Consider the following 19,493-nt stretch of genomic DNA (forward strand, 5'->3'; position numbering starts at 1 on the left):
GCTCAGCCCCGTCCATTTTCACTTCCCTTTTCTTGCAGCAGCTCTGGATGTGCAACAGCAAAGAGCAAAACCAGCCAAACCTCACCCTCTGCTCTCAGTGAGTGCCAGGTCTGAGAGCCCTCCTGGCTGCAGGGCCTCTGAGGGTCCCCAAAGGGTGACAGCCACCCTTTCTGGGGGTCTGGGCACAGAAGGGGTTTATTTTAGGGTCAGTGCCCACAGCAGAGGTGAGCTGAGCTGCCTGGTGACCTCCCTGTGCTCTGGACCATGGCATTGCCCTCCTGCCAACAGCCCAGCTGCTCACAGGGAGTCTTTGCCATTGCTTGGTGACACCGGCATGGCATGGTGACCCGGGCAAGGACACCGCACCCCTGCTATCCCCAAAAGCAGCACTATGACCACAGGACGGTCATTCTTGGAACAGCACAGTGACCCTGGCAGTGGCAAGGTGTCCTGGCTGCTCCGTGGTGTCCCCAGAAATGGCACAGTGACACGGCCACAGCATGGCAACCATGGCCACAGCACAGTGACCCTGGCACAGCTGTTCCATGGTGGCAATGCCCTCAGCTGGGTGACAGTGCCTGTCCCACTGTGACAGTGCCCGCAGCCCCATCCCGGAGATAGTGCCTGTCACATTGTCACAGTGCCCATGCGTACAGCTGGGTGACAGTGGCTGTACCGCTGTCACAGCGCCCGTGCCCACATCCCGGTGACAGTGGCTGTCACAGTGTCACCTCTCCCGTGCCCACAGCTCAGTGACAGTGCCTGTCTCACTGTCACAGTGCCCACAGCCCCATCCCGGTGTCGAGGTCGCAGCTCGGGCTCTCAGCGCCGGGAGCGCGCCCCGCGCCGGCCGCGGGCACCTGCCCGTGCCCACCACCCCCTGTCCCCCCCCCTCACCCCACGGGTGGTTCCTCCCGCCGCCCGCACGCGGCGCTGCGGACGAGCCCACGAGGGAGGGGCGCGGGGGGGGCGGGCGGCGCGCGGCCGGCGCGGGGCGCGCGCGGCGGGGCTCGGCTGGGCGCGGAGCGGGGGAAGATGGAAGGAGCGTCCTTCGGAGCGGGCCGGGCGGGGGCGGCCATCGACCCCGTGGATTTCCTCAAGCAGCCGCAGACCCTGCTCCGGGTCACCACCTGGGTAAGGCCGAACGGCCGCGGGAGCGCGGGGATGGGCAGCGGCGGTGCGGGGACAGCGCCCGGTGCGGGGACAGCGCCCGGTGCGGCGGGCAGTGCCCGGGTGATGAGCAGTGCCCAGGGATAAGCAGTGCCTGGGTGATGGCAGTGCCTGGATGATGGCAGTGCCCGGGCGATGGGCATTGCCGGGGCCATGGGCAGCTCAGGTGCATCGCAGCCGGTGCATCGTTCCCGGTGCTTGGTGCGGCGCCGGTGCCGGTGCCGCTGCCGGTGCTCGGTAAGCTGCCGGTGCCGGTACGGTGCCGGTGCGGCGGGCGCTGCCGGTGCCGCTTCTCGATGCGCTGCCGGTGCTCGGTGCGCTCCCGGTGCCGCTCCCGGTGCCGGTGCCGGTGCCGGTGCGGCGGGCGCTGCCCAGCCCCGCGGGCAGGGAGTTTCCCCGGGAACGGGGCCGGGATGCGCCGCTACCCCGCTGCCGTGCGGTACCGGAGGATGCGGCTCGGAGCCGCAGGCAGAGGACATTTTCCTGCTTTCCACGCTCCGTGCATGCGTGTGTGTGACAGAAATCCGGGAGCCAGCCCTGCCCTGCTCCCCCGTGCTGCCCAGAGGATGTCGTGTTTGTTGGACGTTTCCATCTGTGAATTCCCGGTGTGAGCAGGAGGTGGAATGGGCAGTGCAGGGCTCAGGGAAGGCTGTGGTGCTCCTGGGGCCGTGGTGCCCCGATGCCCTGGGCCAAGGACAGCCCTGATTTTCCTCCCCCAGCTTGGCTTTTGCTGAGATCTGCAGGTGTGCAGGGCCTTGGCAGGTCAGGAATGCCAGGTCCTTCCCAAAATCCCCGCTGTGGGAAGGATCTGCCATCTGCCCGGCTCTCACCTGGCTCCAGCGCTTGGCTGGGGGCTGTGGCTGAGCCTGGGGCTCATCCTCGCCCATGTCACACCTGTGCTGGCCCTGTGTCGCCGTGTCGGCGAGGCAGGGGGCTCACCAAGCCGTGCTGGGAGGGGGGTGCAGCCATCCCCAGCTGCCCTCCTGCCAGCGGGCACAGCCCTGGCACCGAGGGGCTCTGCGGCCTGGGCTGCCCTGGGAGAGGCCCCAGCAGCAGCACATGAGCGATTCCAGCTGCAGTCACATGCTCAGAGTCAAACCACACGCTGCAGTGTGAGCCTGATGGGAGCTGCTGTCCTTCCCAGGCCTTGAGGAGGCCCACAGCTCTATTGATGGAGAAAAACGGGGCCAGGGATGGATCTGGGGCATCCAGACCCATGGATGGGGTGTGGATCTTGCTGTGGATCTTGGGGCATTTTGGGCAGGGTTGAGGCACAGGGTAGAAGTTGTTTCCTAGCAGAAAACTTGGTCTGGATCCTCCTTGCTGGCAGTGCTGTAGGGTTTGGGTACAGTTCAATCAACCTGGTGAGTTCAGCCCCTCCTAAAATCCTAAAATAAATGTGTCACCCTGCATCCAGAGGGCTCCCTGTCCTTGTTGGATGGAGGGGGTTGGACACTGCTGGGGAGCAGGACCAGAGTATGGAATGTAGGTACAAAATAAAACCCAGCTTAGTAGATATTTCTGTATATACCCACTGGTTCATTCAGGGGTGAAGGGCTGAATCCCATCACCACTTTCCTGGCTCTGTGCTCCCAGGGATTCAGTGGCAAACGAGTGCTCACAATCACAGAAATTCATCAGCTTAACTCCAAACGAGTGCAGGGCCAGCAGTGTGCACAAACTGGGATGAGCATGCTGCCATGCTGCCATCCCAGAAGTGTTTGCAGCATTCAGAGCTGGCCAAAGCCCACTGAGCAAAAAGGGAGGTTTTGCCCTTTGCAGTGTGCTGGGGGAGGGTTTATCAGGGTCAGGGTTTATCCAGCCTGGGGGTTCAGAGCCCAGTTTGGTGTCCCAGCCCAGTTCCCCGTGTGTTAAACCAGTTCAGCATCTGTGATCCTGCCCAGTGTGAGCTGGGGCTGCAGTCTCAGCGCTGCCCTGCTGCTGCTGTGCCCTGTGCCAGCCCAAACCCGTGCCAGCACGGAGAAATTGGGTGGAAGAGACACCCAAAGCCTTGCTGGGGTCCCAGCTGCCTTCCTGCCGCTGTCCTGGGTGGGTGGCAGTGCTGTGGCACATGGTGGCACCGTGCTGGTGGCAGGGCAGGAGCTGGAGCCGATGCCCAGGTGCCATCCCTGATTGCCAGACCTTGCCAGGGCTGCCTGCCTGCCCTCCCAGGGGGATGAGCTGCACAGAGCAGCCACGGTGGGTGTTTGCTGGGCTGAGAGCAGCTTTGGGGTGGGATTTCTCACGTGGTTTTCCTTCCTGTGCCTCGGTGATGCAGCTCGGTGCCCTGGTTACCCTGAGCAGCTGGATCCCACAGCTGGATCCCACAGCTGGATCCCACAGCCCTGCTCTGGGTGTGGGCTCAGCTCCTCCTGGGGAAGGAAGGGCTGCCAGGAGGGGCTGGGTTGGGTGGGGGTGATGGAGAAACCCCCCAGGATTGGGGCCAGCCCCAGTGCCCAGGGTGGGTGAGCCCATCTGGTGTGGGTGATGGCCACTGCTGGGGCTTCCCAGCACCAAAGGAAGGTCCAGTTCTCTTTTCTGCGACTCCAGAGGCTGCCTTGTGCTGGCAGACATGTGAGGGGCTGGCAGGTGAACAGTGACCAGCACAGAAATCCCCAAATGTCAGCGGTGCCCAAAGGGGATTCCTGGTTCTGCCTCCCCCTGAGAGAGCAGTTCTGAGTATCTGAGGGGGAAAAACACCACTCCTGCCTCGAGCTGCAAAATCAAAAGCTGGAAAGAACCATTTAACAGTTCCTCATTCATCTGTTCCCTCTCTGTCTGATGCAGTTTGTCAGATGAAGATGTGATCGCTCTTGTGGTTTCCTTTTGAGACATTTTCTGCACAGCCAAACAGAGTCGATATTCACGAGGGCTGCCTGCAGAACCACGAGCTCCTGTCTCTGTCCCTGCCCGTGCCAGCCAGCCTTTCAAGTGGCCACTCAGCTCCCCAGGGCAATTGTTCATTTAACACAGGCTTAGCTTTGGCTTTTAAAAGCAGTTTTGAAAATGTTTTCAGCAATAAACTTTTTTGGTGATTCCTGTGATTCCGTGCAGGGCAGCAGGAGAAGCTCAGTGCTGGGTACCAACAGTGCGTCCTCACCCATCCCATTATCCCATCCAATCCCATCCCATTATCCCATTATCCCATTCCATGGATCCCATTATCCCATCCCAGCCTCCCTGGGGCTCAGCAGAGGTGCAGGGAATGGGCTCTGGATGGTTCCTCAGGGGTTTCACTGACTCCCGAGCTCTCAGGGCTCTCAGGGAAGAGCTCCAAAGCTGCCCTGGCACTCCAGGAGCCCCAGCAATGCTCAGAGCCATTACCATGATCTGAGCAGCCTCAGACTCCAGTCCTGACCACTTTTCAGAAGGGTCATCAGATTTCTGCCTTAATTTTCTCTTTCTGCAGGCTGTGGATTAAAGGCAGAACTTAAACTCAACATTTTGGTAATGGAATTATGGGGATCTTTGCTGCATCTGAGCTTGGAATGGCTCTGAATTGTCGTGCTCTGTCATCTCTGGTTTCAAGCCCTGCTGCTGTGCCATGTGCTCAGATTGCAGGGCGAGATTGGAAGCCTTGAATGAGCGCCGTGTCTCAGCCAGCATCTCTCACCACATCAGAAAAAGTAATTCAAGAAAAATCAGTCATGTGGCCATCAACAGACATCCTCCCAAGCTGATTAGCCTGGTGGAGGTGGCCCTGAACCCATTACAGGCAGCATCAGCCCCCTCTTGCTGTGCCAGAACCCATTCTCTTGATGGCATCTCCATGGTCCTGTGGGAGATCTGCAGGGCCTAAAGCTGAGCTTTGGTCATACAGCCCCCAAAAATGGTGCAGATCAGTGCTGGAACCCCCTGTGAGGATAAACTGCAGGGGGAGCAGGGGTTGAGTGCCCCCCGTGCCAGGGGATCTGTGCCAGGAGATCTGATCTGTGCCAGGGGATCTGTGCCAGGCCCGTGCACAGCCCGGGGCTTACAGGGAATTAGGGGAACACTCGCTGCTAAGCAGGATTTGGCCGCTGCTAATTTGACCTGAATTGTTTTCCTTTTTTCATTTGGTGATGCCTCCTTCCCTCTGGGATGGGCAGGGAGCTGAGCACGAGGGGTTTGGGGGGCAGTGAGGGATCTCAGAAGGGGTTTGGGAGGATGAGGGATCTCCAGAGCTTGGCCTGGCTCTCTTACCCGTGAGCAGGAGCCAGGGCAGAGGAGATGAGCTCTGGGCTGTTTCTCCTCATGGATTCCATCTCCTCCATGCTGACAGGGATGTGTGTGTGTAACCAAAGCCGGGCTCTGCAGTCTCCTGCCACCCCACACCTTCTGCTGGTGATTTTTATAGGCCCCAAGTGCCAGAGCAGCTCGTGAGCAGTGGGAAATGCTCACCTTAAGATGGCTGACAGCTCACACCGGAGCTCCCAGCTCCTGCTCTCCTGTGCTGATGCTGCTTGCTTTCCTTGCCTGCCTCTGCTCTGCTGAAGCACATTTTAGGGGATGGGCTGCAGAAAGCTGAAAGCAACAGGGAGAAAACTGTTTGTGTGTTGAGGTGCAGGCTGCTGGAGCTTCAGGAGGGAAGGGGGATCTGCAGAGCACAACCCCAGGAGAAAGGCAGGCAGGCTGGGCAGCAGCATCCTCCAGATGGCAAAATGGGCTGGAGGGAGGGCAGGCACAGCTCCAGCTCCATCCACACTGAGAGGTGTCTGCACCCGGGCACCCTGGGCTCCTGCCTGATGGATCCAGCAGAATCCTGGAATGGTTTGGGCTGGAAGGAGCCTTAAAGCCCATCCAGTGCCACCCCTGCCATGGCAGGGACACCTCCCACTGTCCCAGGTGCTCCCAGCCCTGCCCAGCCTGGCCTGGGCACTGCCAGGGATCCAGGGGCAGCCCCAGCTGCTCTGGGCACCTGTGCCAGGGCCTGCCCACCCTCTGAGCAGAGAGAGTGTCCCACTGTCCTGTTCCACTGTCCCACTGTCCCACTGTCCTGTCCCATTGTCTGTCCCACTGCCCTGTGTCACAGAAATGCTGCCTGGCCTGCAGAGCTGTCTCTTCTTGCTTAGAATCACACTTTTTAAACTTGCACCGGCTCAGCCAGGAAAAGCAGAATTTGCTGCTGGTGGAGTTGGGTTGTTCAGCTGGAAAATGAAATGTCCTGTGAAGGCAAATCCTCTGAGATGCTGCTCCGGCCACCAGACCTCGCTCACAGTGGAAAATCTGACCCTGTGTTTTCCCTTTCTGTCTCTGATGAGCTGCTTGGGGCTCTGAGCCGCTGTGGTTTGTGAAGGTGATGGGGAAATGCACTTGTTCTGTGGGAGCTTCAGAAAAAACACAGGGGGTTTATTTCCCTGCCCACATTTATTTCATCCACCCACGTTTTCCTAAAATAAAAGCACTTTTTCATCCAAACTTAGAAAGACAACACCAAATTTATTCTCATTAAAACATTTCGCCAGCACCAGTGGGTTTTTAAAGAAAATAACATTACAATCCTGGGGTGAGGGAGAGGTAACCCATGGCAAGGCACGTTTTGACAGGAATATTCCAGGCAGTGCTGATGGTTTGAGCTCCTCTATTAAATGTGTGCACTTGGAATTCGTGGCTCCTTTGGCCTCCCAAGGAAAAGCTGCCTGTGCTGTGTTTTGTACATTAAAATGTGCTTGTGTCTCATGGTTTGAGCCACTTGGCTTGTCTGGCAGCAGGAAGGATGCTTTGCTTCCCAAAATCCTTTTCTACTGGAAATTAAGTGATAAAACATCCTTAAAAAAATAAAAATCAACATTGCCAGCCCCAGGTGTGCAAAGCTGGTGCAGGCACCCCACACCTGTGCTGGGCCATCCTGAATTGTGTTTATGGGATATTTATGGGAGCTCCCCCTCCTCACAGAGCTCTGGGATGCAGCAGGTCCCCACAAGCCTGGAGCAGGCTGATAATCCTGGGGGGAATGAGTGGAACTTCTCCGAGCAGCTGAGTTCAGGTTTGCTGCCCTGCCCCAGCAGTGATGGTGTGGAATCAGAGCTCCTCAATTATTCATGTTTTCCAGAATCACATTACTCCTTCCCAGGGCCTGCTCCATCCATGCTGCTGCTATTTCTGATGGTAAATAACAATTCTGCATTATTTATGAGCAGATTTTTACAACTGCTGATGTTACAGCTGCTGCCAAAGCCCTGGGAAAACGATTAGGGCTGTTTGTTGTTGTTTGTGCCTTACTCACGGCCCCTCCTGGGTGAGGATGAGGAGGGTGGGGATGATGGGGATGGTGGGGAGGATGAGGATGGTGAGGATGATGGTGATAGGAGGATGAGGATGATGGGGATGAAGGTGGTGATAATGATAGTGATGGTGGTGATGGTGATGATTATGATGAGGGTGATGATGATGATGATGATGGTCATGATGATGGGGATGATGATGGTGATAAGGATACTGATGGGGATGATGGTGATGATGATGATGGTGATGATGATGAGGATACTGATGGGGATGAGGATGGTGATGGTGGTGATGATGGTGATGGTATGATGGTGATGATGGTGAGGATACTGATGGGGATGATGATGATGGTGAAGATGGTGGTGATGATGGAGATGGTGATGATGATGACGATGAAGATGGTGATGAGGATACTGATGGGGATGAGGATGGTGATGATGATGCTGCCATATTTTTAATAAATCACCAAGTGCTCCCCAAGCACAGCACCAGGAGGAACAGGGTGCAGGTGCCACAGGGTGACATGGGTGACCCCTGAGGTGCCACAGGGTGACATTGGTGACCCCTGAGCTCATGGCTGGAGCTCAGGGCTGACCTGGGGCAGGGATGGCTGTGGGACAGGGCCCAGGCTGTGGTTGAACTCCCAGAGGAGGAAGAGGAGCAGATCTGTCCCTGTGTTATGTTAGAGGGTGGTTGGACCTTGGGGGTGGTTTGCCCACTGTGGGCTCTGCTCCATTTCCCCTGCTCAGTGACACAGCTGCCCTGGGAGCTGCAGGAGGTGACACAGGTGACTGTGAGAGCCACCAGCTGGGCTTCACACAGTGTCCCCTGTGTGACACTGGTGCTGGTCGTGCTGTCCCTGCAGGGACAGCCTCTTATCTCTGCCCTGCATGCCTGGGAGCAGCAGGGAGGCAGCAGCGCTGCTGGTGCTGGCAGGGATGAGATCAGAGGCTCCCAGTGTGAGGGAGATGTGCCACCTCCCCACACATGTCCCCTGTCCCCTCCAGCCCTTCCCTGGCTCAGCTGCTCAGCTGTCCCTGTCCCTGGGGACACCAGGGGCTTTGTGGGGCCCAGAGAGCAGCACAGCACAGAGTCCCTGCAGGGATGTGGGTATCCTTTCCCTCCCCAGCGTGCCTGGAGAAGCAGGTCCTTACCCCACTGTGCCCAGCAGGGCATTGGGAGGCAGGAGGAGGTTCCAGGATGGAACACCCAGGTGCAGCCTGGAGCCACCAACCAGAGCAGAGCCGGGATGTGTCTGACAAATGCCACGTTTGGGATGTGTCTGACAAATGCCACGTTGCCATGGAGTCAGGGCTGGGATGTGAGGATGGGATTGTCGCTGCTGTTGGGGAGCAGGGTTCAGTGCCACAGCAGCCAGCTGTGCTCTGTGCCTGCTCCTGCAGATCTTCTCCATCGTGGTGTTCGGCTCCATCGTCAACGAGTGCTACGTGAACAAGGACAGCCAGCACCCCGAGCTGCTCTGCATCTTCAACGAGAATGAGAGTGCCTGCAGCTACGGCATCGCCGTGGGCGTCATCGCCTTCTTCGGCTGCATCTTCTTCTTCGTGCTGGACCTGCACTTCCAGCAGATCAGCAGCGTCAAGGACCGCAAACGGGCCGTGCTGCTGGACCTGGGCTTCTCAGGTACCTGATCTGCTTGGGTCTGCCTTCCCTTCCCTTCCCTTCCCTTCCCTTCCCTTCCCTTCCCTTCCTTCCCTTCCCTTCCCTTCCCTTCCCTTCCCTTCCCTTCCCTTCCCTTCCCTTCCCTTCCCTTCCCTTCCCTTCCCTTCCTTCCCTTCCCTTCCCTTCCCTTCCCTTCCCTTCCCTTCCCTTCCCTTCCCTTCCCTTCCCTTCCCTTCCCTTCCCTTCCCTTCCCTTCCCACTCCAAAGCTCATTTCCAAGGTGCTGGAGCACCCAGCCCTTGCTAGATTAAATTTACAGTCCCTTCTGTGGGGTTTGGTGCCTGAAATCCTGGATTCCAGCAGAAGGGGGATGTTGGGATCTATAAAATTAGAGGGTTTTGAGAAAGAAATCTCCTCTCACCCTGGCAGCCTCTGCTCCCTGCCAGCCACGGGGCTGGCACTGCTCCCAGACCCTGCCTCCTGTCCCCTTTGTCCCTGGGGTGGATCCATGGGAGGAGAAAGGGGAGAACCAGCCTGGAATCCTGGAATCCTTGAAATCCTCAGATCCTGGAATGGTTTTTTGGGAGGGACATCAAAGCCCACCTTTAAAGGGACATTGGAAGGGACGTTAGAGCTCCACTTTCCTTTAGACCAGGATGCTCCAAACCCAGTTAAACCCTTCCAGTGTCCAACCCTCCCAGGGATCCAGGGGCAGCCAGAGCTGCTCTGGGCACCCTGTGCCTGTTCTACCCTCCCAGGGAAGAACTGATTCCTGAAATGCATCTGGGCAGTGACTGGGAGGTGGCTCTGGGTGGCTCACAGCTTCAGGGCCACACTGAAAGCAGCATTTACAGCCTTCTCCTCCAGCTGCTGCTCCAGCTGTTCCCATGGACAGGGTGTGCAGGATTCCAGCCGTGATTAGGGTGGTAACACATCCCGGCTGTTTGCACTCCGTCTGCAGACCCCTAAATGCTCATTATCTCCTTAATTGATCATTATCTCCTTAATTGATCATTATCTCCCGCGGTGCTTCCTGGCCCTCCTTTCCCGGGGTGCTGCAGGCAGAGGAGCTGGGGCTGCACATTCAGCCTCACCCGCGGTGCCAGCTCAGCCCTCTCAGAGCAGAGGGGTTTAAATTCCTGTCTAGCATCACCCACACCTGGCTGCTGTTACTGGTTTATACTGGGAGGCACTGGGGGCTCAAAATGGGTTGTACTGGCTGCTGTTCTGGAGGTGCTGGCCATGCCTGACCCCATCCCCATGCCCATGCCCTGGCACTGCCCCCTGCCCTGTGCTGGCCATGCCTGACCCCATCCCCATGCCCTGGCACTGCCCCCTGCCCTGTGCTGGCCATGCCTGACCCCATCCCCATGCCCTGGCACTGCCCCCTGCCCTGTGCTGGCCATGCCTGACCCCATCCCCATGCCCTGGCACTGCCCCCTGCCCTGTGCTGGCCATGCCTGACCCCATCCCCATGCCCTGGCAGTGCCCCTGCTGCAGGTGCTGGGGCTCCAGCGTGGGGAGGGAAGGTCGGTGCTGCAGAGGGATTGGTGTGGCAGCTGCAGTTCCCAGCGCAGCCGTGCTGGCTCCGGGCTGGGCATGATGTCATTTTAACCCCTGACAGCCCGGGGTGCCACTGGGGACACACCGTGGGCAGGGGAGCAGTGCCAGGGAGGACAAGCTGTGCTGGGTCCAGGGGTTCACACAGGAGCAGCTTCCCCTCCACAAACCAGTGCCAGCCCCAGTGCCAGCCTCAGTGCCAGCCCTGTGTCCCTGGGCCTGAGTGGTGCCATCCCCATGTCCTTTATGCCATCCCTGTATCCCCAGCCCTGTCTCTGAGCCTAACCAGTGCCAGCTCCGTGTCCTTCATGTCAGCTTTGTGTCCCCAGCCTTGTCCCTGACTATAACCAGTGCCAGCCCCATGTCCCTTGTGCCAGCCCTGTGTCCCCAATCTTGTCCCTGAGCCCCACCAGTGCCATCCCCATGTCCTTCATGCCATCCCCATGTCCCTTGTGCCAGCCCTCTGTCCCTAAGCCTAACCAGTGCCAGCCCCAGTGCCAGTCCCTTATTCCAGCCCTGTGCCCCAGTCTTGATCCTAAGCATAACCAGTGCCATCCCCATGTCCCTTGTGCCAGCTTTGTGTCCCCAGTCTTGTCCCTGACTATAACCAGTGCCAGCCCCATGTCCCTTGTGCTATCCCCATGTCCCCTGTGCCAGCCCCATGTCCCTTGTGCTATCCCATGTCCCCTGTGCCACCCATGTCCCCTGTGCCAGCCCCATGTCCCAGCCCTGTCCCTGAGCCTAAGCAGTGCCAGCCCATGTCCTCTATGCCATCCCATGTCCCTTGTGCCAGCCCCATGTCCCTTGTGCTATCCCCATGTCCCTTGTGCCAGCCCCATGTCCCAGCCCTGTCCCTGAGCCATCCCGCTGCTCCCACAGTGGGAATTATTAACCCTTGGGAGCTGCTCTTGTTTCACCTCGGGGTTTTTGACTCCCAAAGTTTCCCCCGTGTGATTCTGAGCTGGCTGAGGTACAAATGTGGGGTTTGGGGCTGGTTCCCATTGCAGGGAGGAGCTGCTGGGGAAGCCCCCTGGAACAGCAGGAACAGAAAATATCCCTGGGTTAAAGGGTGACCTTTGAGGAGAAAATCCCAGTAAATCTCTGCCCTTTAGGGCTGGCAAGCAGGCACTGTGCTGAAGGGAAGTGAAAATGCTCATGCAGAGATTTGGGTGGGTTTGGTGACAGGCTTGGCTGCCTTTGGTGAAGGTTCTGTCATTTGGAAAAGGAAACCAAACTTCACTTCCTGTGAGGGGAGGATTCCTTCCATGGCCAGAACTGGTGCTTGGGAATTCCCAGGCCCAGCCATGCAGGAGGAGACGGGGAATGTGTCTGAAACTGCAGTGAGGGGAAAATTCTGAATTAAAGCCTTGAGTACTGCTCCCAGGCATTTTATGGCATATTTAGGGAAAACTGGCGAGAGAAATGGGAATAAATGGGAATAAAGGGAGGTTTAAAGGAGGAATAAAGCCTGGCTGCTGACCCTGATGTGCTGATGATCCTTGGGGGCTGCTGGGCAGCTCAGCACTCCCAACATCCATGTGTGCACTGACACCCAGAACCTGGGACATCAGCAATGATGGGGACCCTGAAAGCAGCACCATGGGAGGGTCCAGGTGCTGCAGAGCTGGAACACACCCCTGCTGCTGGCCCTGTGTGCTCCTGGCTTTTCCTTGAGCTGCTTGGCCCTGGGCAGGGCTGGTGGCTGGGGATGGAATTAGGGCAGCTGCAGCCCTATCTTGCTCAGCCAGCTTTGCTTCCAGGCAGGAATAATCAAATAATCACCAGAGTGTTCCTGCTCAGCCCCACAGGCCCAGGGGGGTTCTCTGCAGGGATGAGCAGAGCTCTCACGTGTCCTGGAATCACGGAATTACAGAATGGTTTGGGTTGGGAGGGGCATTAAAATCCATCTCATCCCACCCAGTGCCATGGCAGGGACACCTCCCACTGTCCCAGGGACACCTCCCACTGTCCCAGGTGCTCCCAGCCCTGTCCAGCCTGGCCTGGGCACTGCCAGGGATCCAGGGGCAGCCCCAGCTGCTCTGAGCCTCCCCACACTCACAGGACAGAATTTCTCCTCCATATCCAATATAAATCCACCCTCCCTTGTCCTGTTATTCAGTGCCCTTGTGCAAAGTCCCTCTCCAACACGTCCAGGGGGGATGTGCTGTCCTAGGAATTCTTTCTGACAAAGAACTAGCGGCAAATGTCACGCAAAATTCGTAAAAAATGAATATGTATGAACCTACTGTGAAATTGTATGCACGTGTATCTGAGAGGGGGATAAAAAGGGACCTGAAGTCCCCAGAGGTACACATGTCATTTTAGGGGAATGATTCCCACGCGTGTCCAGCGCTGTAATAAACATCCCAGCTTTACAACTTTCACAAAAGTTGTAGAGTTTTGATTATCTCCACCAAGCACGTGTTCCCCCGCAGGTTTCCTGGCCTTCCTGTGGTTTGTGGCCTTCTGCTTCCTGGCCAACCAGTGGCAGAGGACGACGCTGACGCGCGGCTTCGCGCAGGGCGCGGACGCGGCGAGGGCGGCCATCACCTTCTCCTTCTTCTCCATCATCATCTGGGTGAGGGGCTGGGGGGGCCACAGCAGAAATGAAACCTGCCCGGGGTGCTGGGGCGGGCTGGCTTTGCAGAAGTGATCCCTGGTGGGCGCAGAGGGGCTGCGCTGGGGAGCCTGCGCGTGTGGGACCGGTGGTTTCCAGCCTGAGGAGCTCGGCTCAGTCTCCTCTGCCTGGGGAAGCCCAGGCTTCCCTTTCTCCCGGGGCTGGGAGCTTTTGTTCCTGTTGAAAACGTGTGGCCAGGCACGAGCTGCCTTCATTTCAGGGCCTCCTTGGAGGCAGGGAGTCCCAGGAGCAGATCTCTGCTCTGAGCAGCTCCATGGGTGCCTGGGGGATTTGGGAGCTCTCAGCTCCTCCTGGGCCACACCAGCCTGTCCACATGGAGAAGGGGATCAGAAACCCCCCTTGGTCCCGTTTCCAGCTCCATCTGGGCCACACCAACCTGGAGAAGGGGCTCAGAAACCCCCCTTGATCCCATTTCCAGCTCATCCTGGGCCCCACCAACCTGGAGAAGGGGCTCAGAAACCCCCCTTGATCCCATTTCCAGCTCATCCTGGGCCCCACCAACCTGGAGAAGGGGCTTAGGAACCCCCCCCAGTCCCATCTCCAGCTCCATCTGGGCCACACCAGCCTGTCCACCTGGAGAAGGGGCTCAGGAACCCCCCTTGATCCCATTTCCAGCTCCACCTGGGCAGAGGGACTCCAGCCAGGGCTGTGAGAAGCTCACCTGGACCCCACGTGCACCTCAGACAGAGCAATCCTAACTTTATACACACGACAACAAGCTCTTGGCTGGCTGCTAACACTTAGAGATGTTTGGTGTTTATCATGGCTAGACCCATGAGAACATCACTGAGGTGCTCACCAGCAGTCAAAAAGCAACCTGAAAGGCAGAACATAGGAAAATAGAATAAAGAAGAGAGAACATCACATTGCCACCTCAGTGCATGATGAACACCATAATTCTGGTTCAATCACCTGGGATCCCTCTCAAAGACAAAGGGAAATCCCAGCATGTCTGGCATCTACCAGGAAAAAATTGTAACAAAGGTACCAAAGTCCTCAGGAATCTTATGTTCAAATGTTCAAAATATCCATAAACAATTTGGAAAGGGGCTGAACAGCAGTCTGGCAAAGATGAGGGTCAGCTATGAGGAAACACCAAAGGATCTCACAGAAGTCACTACAGAGCAGGAAAATGAATTTCAGCAGAGATGTGTGCACCGGGGGGCTCCCAGCCCAGAGCTGTGTGTGCAGAGGCAGGGATGGCTCTGGGTTATCCCCAGCTTCCCCTGGGCACAGAGCCCCGGGATGTGCCCTAATTCCACATTGCCTCCAAAGAACTGGGGCAAAGCCAGGGCAGGCTTTCCAGCACAAGCCTCGCTCCATTCTCCCCAGTTCAGCTGCTCCCTGCTCTGTGATTATCCCAATAAATCTCCTCTAATCCCAGCTCTTCCCCATCTCTGCCACGGATGCTCCCCATCCCATCAGCATCTGCTCCCACCCGGGAGGGCTGTGGGGACACTGCTGTCACCCTGTCCCATCCCGATGGCTGGGAAGCCATTCCCGGCCTCTGCAGGCGTTTTCAGCCTCCTCAGAACGTCATTTACAAACTAATTGAATTGTTAATGAATCCTCCTGGAAGGAGAGGAGCTCGGGGCCCTCCCGGCTTTGCCGCCCACATTTCCCAACCTCAATTCCAGCAACCTGGAAAGGGGTGAAGGAGCCTCGGCAGAACTGACCTATTTTCCTGGGCTGGCTCTCGGCAGCTCCCCCTCCCCACAGCAGATGTGTTTATTTGGGCCAGCTGTGCCAGATGTGCACGGCCAGGGCCCCCCAGCCCGGGCAGAGCTCTGGGGGTCCCCCTGCCCCACAGAAACGGCTCTGGAGTGTTCCCGTGGGCTTTGGGGCTGGGGTGGCTCTCGGGTACAGCAGGGTGGGGTGGCAGCGTGTGGGGCGCTGCGTGGGCTCGGTGCTCTGCAGGGAATGGGGGGTGTGGGGTGATGGGGGATGTGGGGTGATGGGGGAATGTGTGAGGTGTTGGAGGGGTGTGGGGTGATGGGGGATGTGGGGTCCGGAGGGCTGTAGGGTCGTGGGGGGACTTGGGGTCCTGGGGAATGCGAGGTTCTGGGGGTTTGGGGATCCTAGGGGGACACGGGGTCCTGATGGGATTCAAGGTCCTGGGATTTTGGGGCATCCTAAGAGGACATGGGGTCCTGGTGGGATTTGAGGTCCTGGAGATTTGGGGACCCTGGGAAGATTTGGGGTCCTGGTGGGATGCGAGGTTTGGGGGATCCTGGGAGGTCATGGGGTCCTGGGGTGATGTGTGCTGCTGATGAGACACGGGATGCTGGGGGGACACGGGGTCCTGGGGGTCCGGGGGGTCCTGGGGTGTCCTGGGGTGTTCTAGGGTGCAGTAGGGTCGCAGCCCTGCCCTGTGTGACGCTGTCCCTCCCTGTCCCTCCCTGTCCCTCTGTCCCTCTGTCCCTCTCTGTCCCTCCCTGTCCCTCTGTCCCTCTGTCCCTCTGTCTCTCTCTGTCCCTCCCTGTCCCTCTGTCCCTCTCTGTCCCTCTGTCCCTCTCTGTCCCTCTGTCCCTCTGTCCCTCTGTCCCTCTCTGTCCCTCCCTGTCCCTCCATCCCTCTCTGTCCCTCTCTGTCCCTCTGTCCCTCTGTCTCCCTCTGTCCCTCTCTGTCCCTCTCTGTCCCTCTGTCCCTCTGTCCCTCTGTCCCTCTGTCCCTCTCTGTCCCTCTCTGTCCCTCTGTCCCTCCCTGTCCCTCTGTCCCCCTCCATCCCTCTCTGTCCCGGTGCCGCAGGTGGTGCTGGCGCTGCGGGCGCTGCAGCGGTACCGCCTGGGCACGGACATGTCGCTGTTCGCCACCGAGCAGTTCGGCGCCGAGCCCAGCGCCTCGTACCCCGGCTACCCGGGCGGCAGCGGCGTGGAGAGCACCGAGACCTACCAGAGCCCGCCGTTCAGCGAGAGCTTAGAGGCCAACCCCAAAGGTTACCAAGTGCCAGCGTACTGAGGGGCCGCGGCGGGGCCGCCCCGCTGTCCCGCCCCGCTGTCCCCAGCCCCGTCCCCCCGCCGTGGCCGCTCAGTGCCGGGTCCCTTTATTAGCTCGTTGTGCAGTGAATTCTGTACAGTGGTATTGGTTCTTGTCTTACCTGTCCCAGGGTTTCTAAGAGCAGTGTTCCCTCTAAGCCGGGAGGAAGGAAGGTTGGTACCGCATCACCTGTGCGTGGGGAGGAGGAGGAGGAGGAGGAGGAAATGTCCCAAATGTCCCCTCCGAGCTCTGCTGGGAAAGCCCAGGATGCCTTTTCCTCTCAGCAAACAGCAGCTGAGGAATTCTTATCTCGTTCTTCCAGAGCTAACACAGAATCCATGGAGGGTGGGTAGAGCTGGCCCTGGCTGCTCCCGCTGTGGAGCTCCCAGCCCAGGTTCCAGGGAAGCCAAATCCACGGGGAATCAGTGGTGTCTGTGTTGTTTCCTTTGTATATACTTGCTGTACAAAGCAAATATCCAAACAGGTGTTTCCAAACGTGGTTTAGAGGCACAGCAGGCCGGGGTTGGGGTCAGTATCCAGAGGGCTTCTATGCTTCAGCAGGTTCTGGTTGAGGATTTAAAAAGTGGCTGTTAGAAATGGAAACCAGCAGGAGCTGGTTGCTAACTGGGAATAGCCTGTGATCAGTGGGAATGTGGCACTTTGTGGTTCATTTCCTCGTGGGGGGTTGGGAAATGTGTAAATTCCTAAGGAATTTTTGTTGGCAGTGCTGACACATCCTCACCCTGGCTGGGTGAGGACCGAGATGAGGGGCTCAGACTCCACATCCAGGGCCATTAGGAGCAATATTGGAGTTGTATTTTTATTCTGGGAGCAGCCACCATCTGCCAGCTGCAGCAGAACCCAGGTGGGGACACGTGTGTCACCCTGCAGCCTCCAGAAATGAGGGATTATTCAGTGAGGGACCTGGGAAGGCTCCACAGGCCACTGGAGTCCATCCATCCAGTGTGGGCTCACACCGTGTTTGGTGTGGGGAGAGTCAGTGAAAAGCAGCCAGGAGGGAGGCTCAGGTTGAAGGTTCAGCTGCAGAGAACAAAGCAAAGGAGGGAATGTGTAAAACATCCATTGCCAGCTCCCCCTGCCCGCGTGGCAGCTGCTCCGGGCTGTGCCACCAAGGGCTGAAACCTGAATGCCCAGCCCGGGGGTGGCAGCTCCATCCCTGGGGGCTCCTCCAGAGCCACCCCTGCCTTGTGACCTCGAGAGGAGCAAGAGCCACCCCTGTGCTGTCCCCTCCCTGCCACAGGGCCTGCTCACCGCCGTCCTGCTGCTGGCATCAGAGCGCTAATTAACGAGCAGCAGGTAAATGCACTAATTAAGCAGCCAGTCATGCCCAGGTCACTGCCCGTGGCGCGTTCCTTGCCTTGGCTCCAGGTCCTGGCTGTGCCCAGCCCCTCACAGGTGCCTGACCATGAACACCCAGCCCAGGGCAGCCTCAGCCTCGAGGGATTCCGGGATCTTTGTGGGTTTGTGGAGTCAGTTTTGCTGGGAAAGAAAAGAAAAAAGCCCCGAGGATTTTAATACAGGGTACGGTAGAACTGTAGCAATATTTTCCTTAGAGGGAACACTGAAACTTTAGCAGCACAAACAGTACTTGTGTTAATATTTTAGCAAAATTATAATCAATTTAAATGTTTAAATTGATTGTACGTGAGACAATGTTCGTTGGGTACAGTGTATTTTTTCTAACTATGATATAACTGTTGCAGAGTTTCCGTGTAACCGTACAGAGCTAAAGCTGTGTCTGCCTGCGGGACGCGTCCCGTGTGCCCCCTGCTGAATATATCACGCTCTGAATGTCCCCCCCAGGCCTGCATTGCCTTTCTTTGCCCCCACACGCACATCCCACCACGCTGTGACCTCTGGAGCAGCAGCAGGGACACGGGGATGGCACCAGCACCGCTCCTGGTGCTTCCCAAGGCTCGTTTCAGCTTCCCAGGGTTTCCTTTTCCTTGCTGTGCTGGGCAGGGCCAGGAGGAAGGGCTGGGGGGCTTCTGGCAGCACAGGAGATGCTCCTGGATTAAAGCAGAGATGGAATAAATAACCTGGTCCCTGATGAAACCAGAGCTGGGAGTAAATAACCTGGTCCCTGGTTAAACCAGAGCTGGGAATAAATAACCTGCCAGCCTCAGCACCTGGAGGGAGGCGAGCCCTGCTCCTCTGCACCCACAGTGCCCGTGCCAGGCAGGGCAGGGTGGCACCTCTGCTGGGGTGGCACTGGGACGGGCAGGAGCCACAGCTGGAGCGTTTTTTCCAGGGAATGGCACCGGGCTGGTGTCCCATGGGCCGTGCCAAGGCTGTGTCACCAGGCAGGATGGGACAGCCCCAAACTCCCTGGCTGTGGTGGGAGCCTTCACCCAGTGTCCCCACAGTGTCCCCACAGTGTCCCCACAGTGCTGGGTGTCACCATGCCCGGTGGCAGCCCCTGGGTGTGCCCATCAGGGTGTGCAGGGAGCGCTGCCACCAAACACACCCCAAAGGGGCTGTGGATGGAGAAGCAGAGCCATGGCTGCAGTAACCCTGGGCTGCTGGGGGTTCAGGGACTTGGAACATCAATTTTCCATTTTTCTCCTCTTTTTCTCCCAGCTGTGCTACAGCAGCACTCGCCCCCTTGTAAGCACCCAGGCCACATCCTAGGAGGGTGCCAGGGCTGTCCCAGATTTGTCCCAAAAGCATGCCAGGATTGTCCTGAGCGTGCCAGGGCTCTGCCATCCTCACAGGCTGTTTGCAGCCCTCTGTTCTCCCCAGAGCTCACAGAGGGCTCAGCTGTGCTCAGCCCAGCCCAAAAGCCTCTGCACGGTGTTAGCTCTAAATTTGGGTGTGAAGAGCAGAATTTCAGCATTCTGCCCTTCCTGGAGCTGCACTCTGCCCCACCCATCCCCTTGCTGCAGGAGGCTCTGTCACAGCACCACAGCCCCTCAGCACTGAGGTAACCCCATCGTGCACTGTGCATTCAGGCATATTAAAAGATTTGGAGTTTTTGCCAACATTTCAAGCTGTTCCTAGCAAAGGTGGAAGCTTCAGTGATGTTCAGTGAAAAGCATCCTCCTCCTGCATTACCTGCTGTGTGTCAGGGGCTGGAGCAGAGCCTGAGAGCAAAGCCCCCCTTTACAGGGCAGCGTTTGGGATCTCAGATTCCCATCAGTCCATGCCAAAACCACCAGTGCTGTTTGTTCTCTGCCCATCAGGCCCTCCCAGGGCTGTCCTGACCCTGTCCCTGTCCCTGGCTCTGCCCTCTGTTCCCAGGGAATTGCCATCATTGTCCCACACAGTGGAATTTCTCTCAATAAACGCTGCTGTGCATTTCA

At 58.0% G+C, this 19,493-nt stretch overlaps 1 protein-coding gene across 1 annotated transcript; it reads left to right on the forward strand.

Annotated features, from left to right (window-relative positions):
* Nucleotides 1-978: 978 nt before the first annotated feature.
* Nucleotides 979-17,986, forward strand: SYNGR3 (synaptogyrin 3). The gene is made up of 4 exons (XM_064726249.1): nucleotides 979-1,134; nucleotides 8,778-9,018; nucleotides 12,992-13,134; nucleotides 15,943-17,986. The coding sequence occupies exons 1-4, from the start codon at nucleotides 1,036-1,038 to the stop codon at nucleotides 16,150-16,152; spliced, it is 693 nt and encodes a 230-aa protein (XP_064582319.1). The 5' UTR covers nucleotides 979-1,035; the 3' UTR covers nucleotides 16,153-17,986.
* The last annotated feature ends 1,507 nt before the right edge of the window (nucleotides 17,987-19,493 follow it).

This window comes from Zonotrichia leucophrys, chromosome 14 (genome assembly GCF_028769735.1).
Source record: "Zonotrichia leucophrys gambelii isolate GWCS_2022_RI chromosome 14, RI_Zleu_2.0, whole genome shotgun sequence".
Classification (NCBI taxonomy): domain Eukaryota; kingdom Metazoa; phylum Chordata; class Aves; order Passeriformes; family Passerellidae; genus Zonotrichia; species Zonotrichia leucophrys.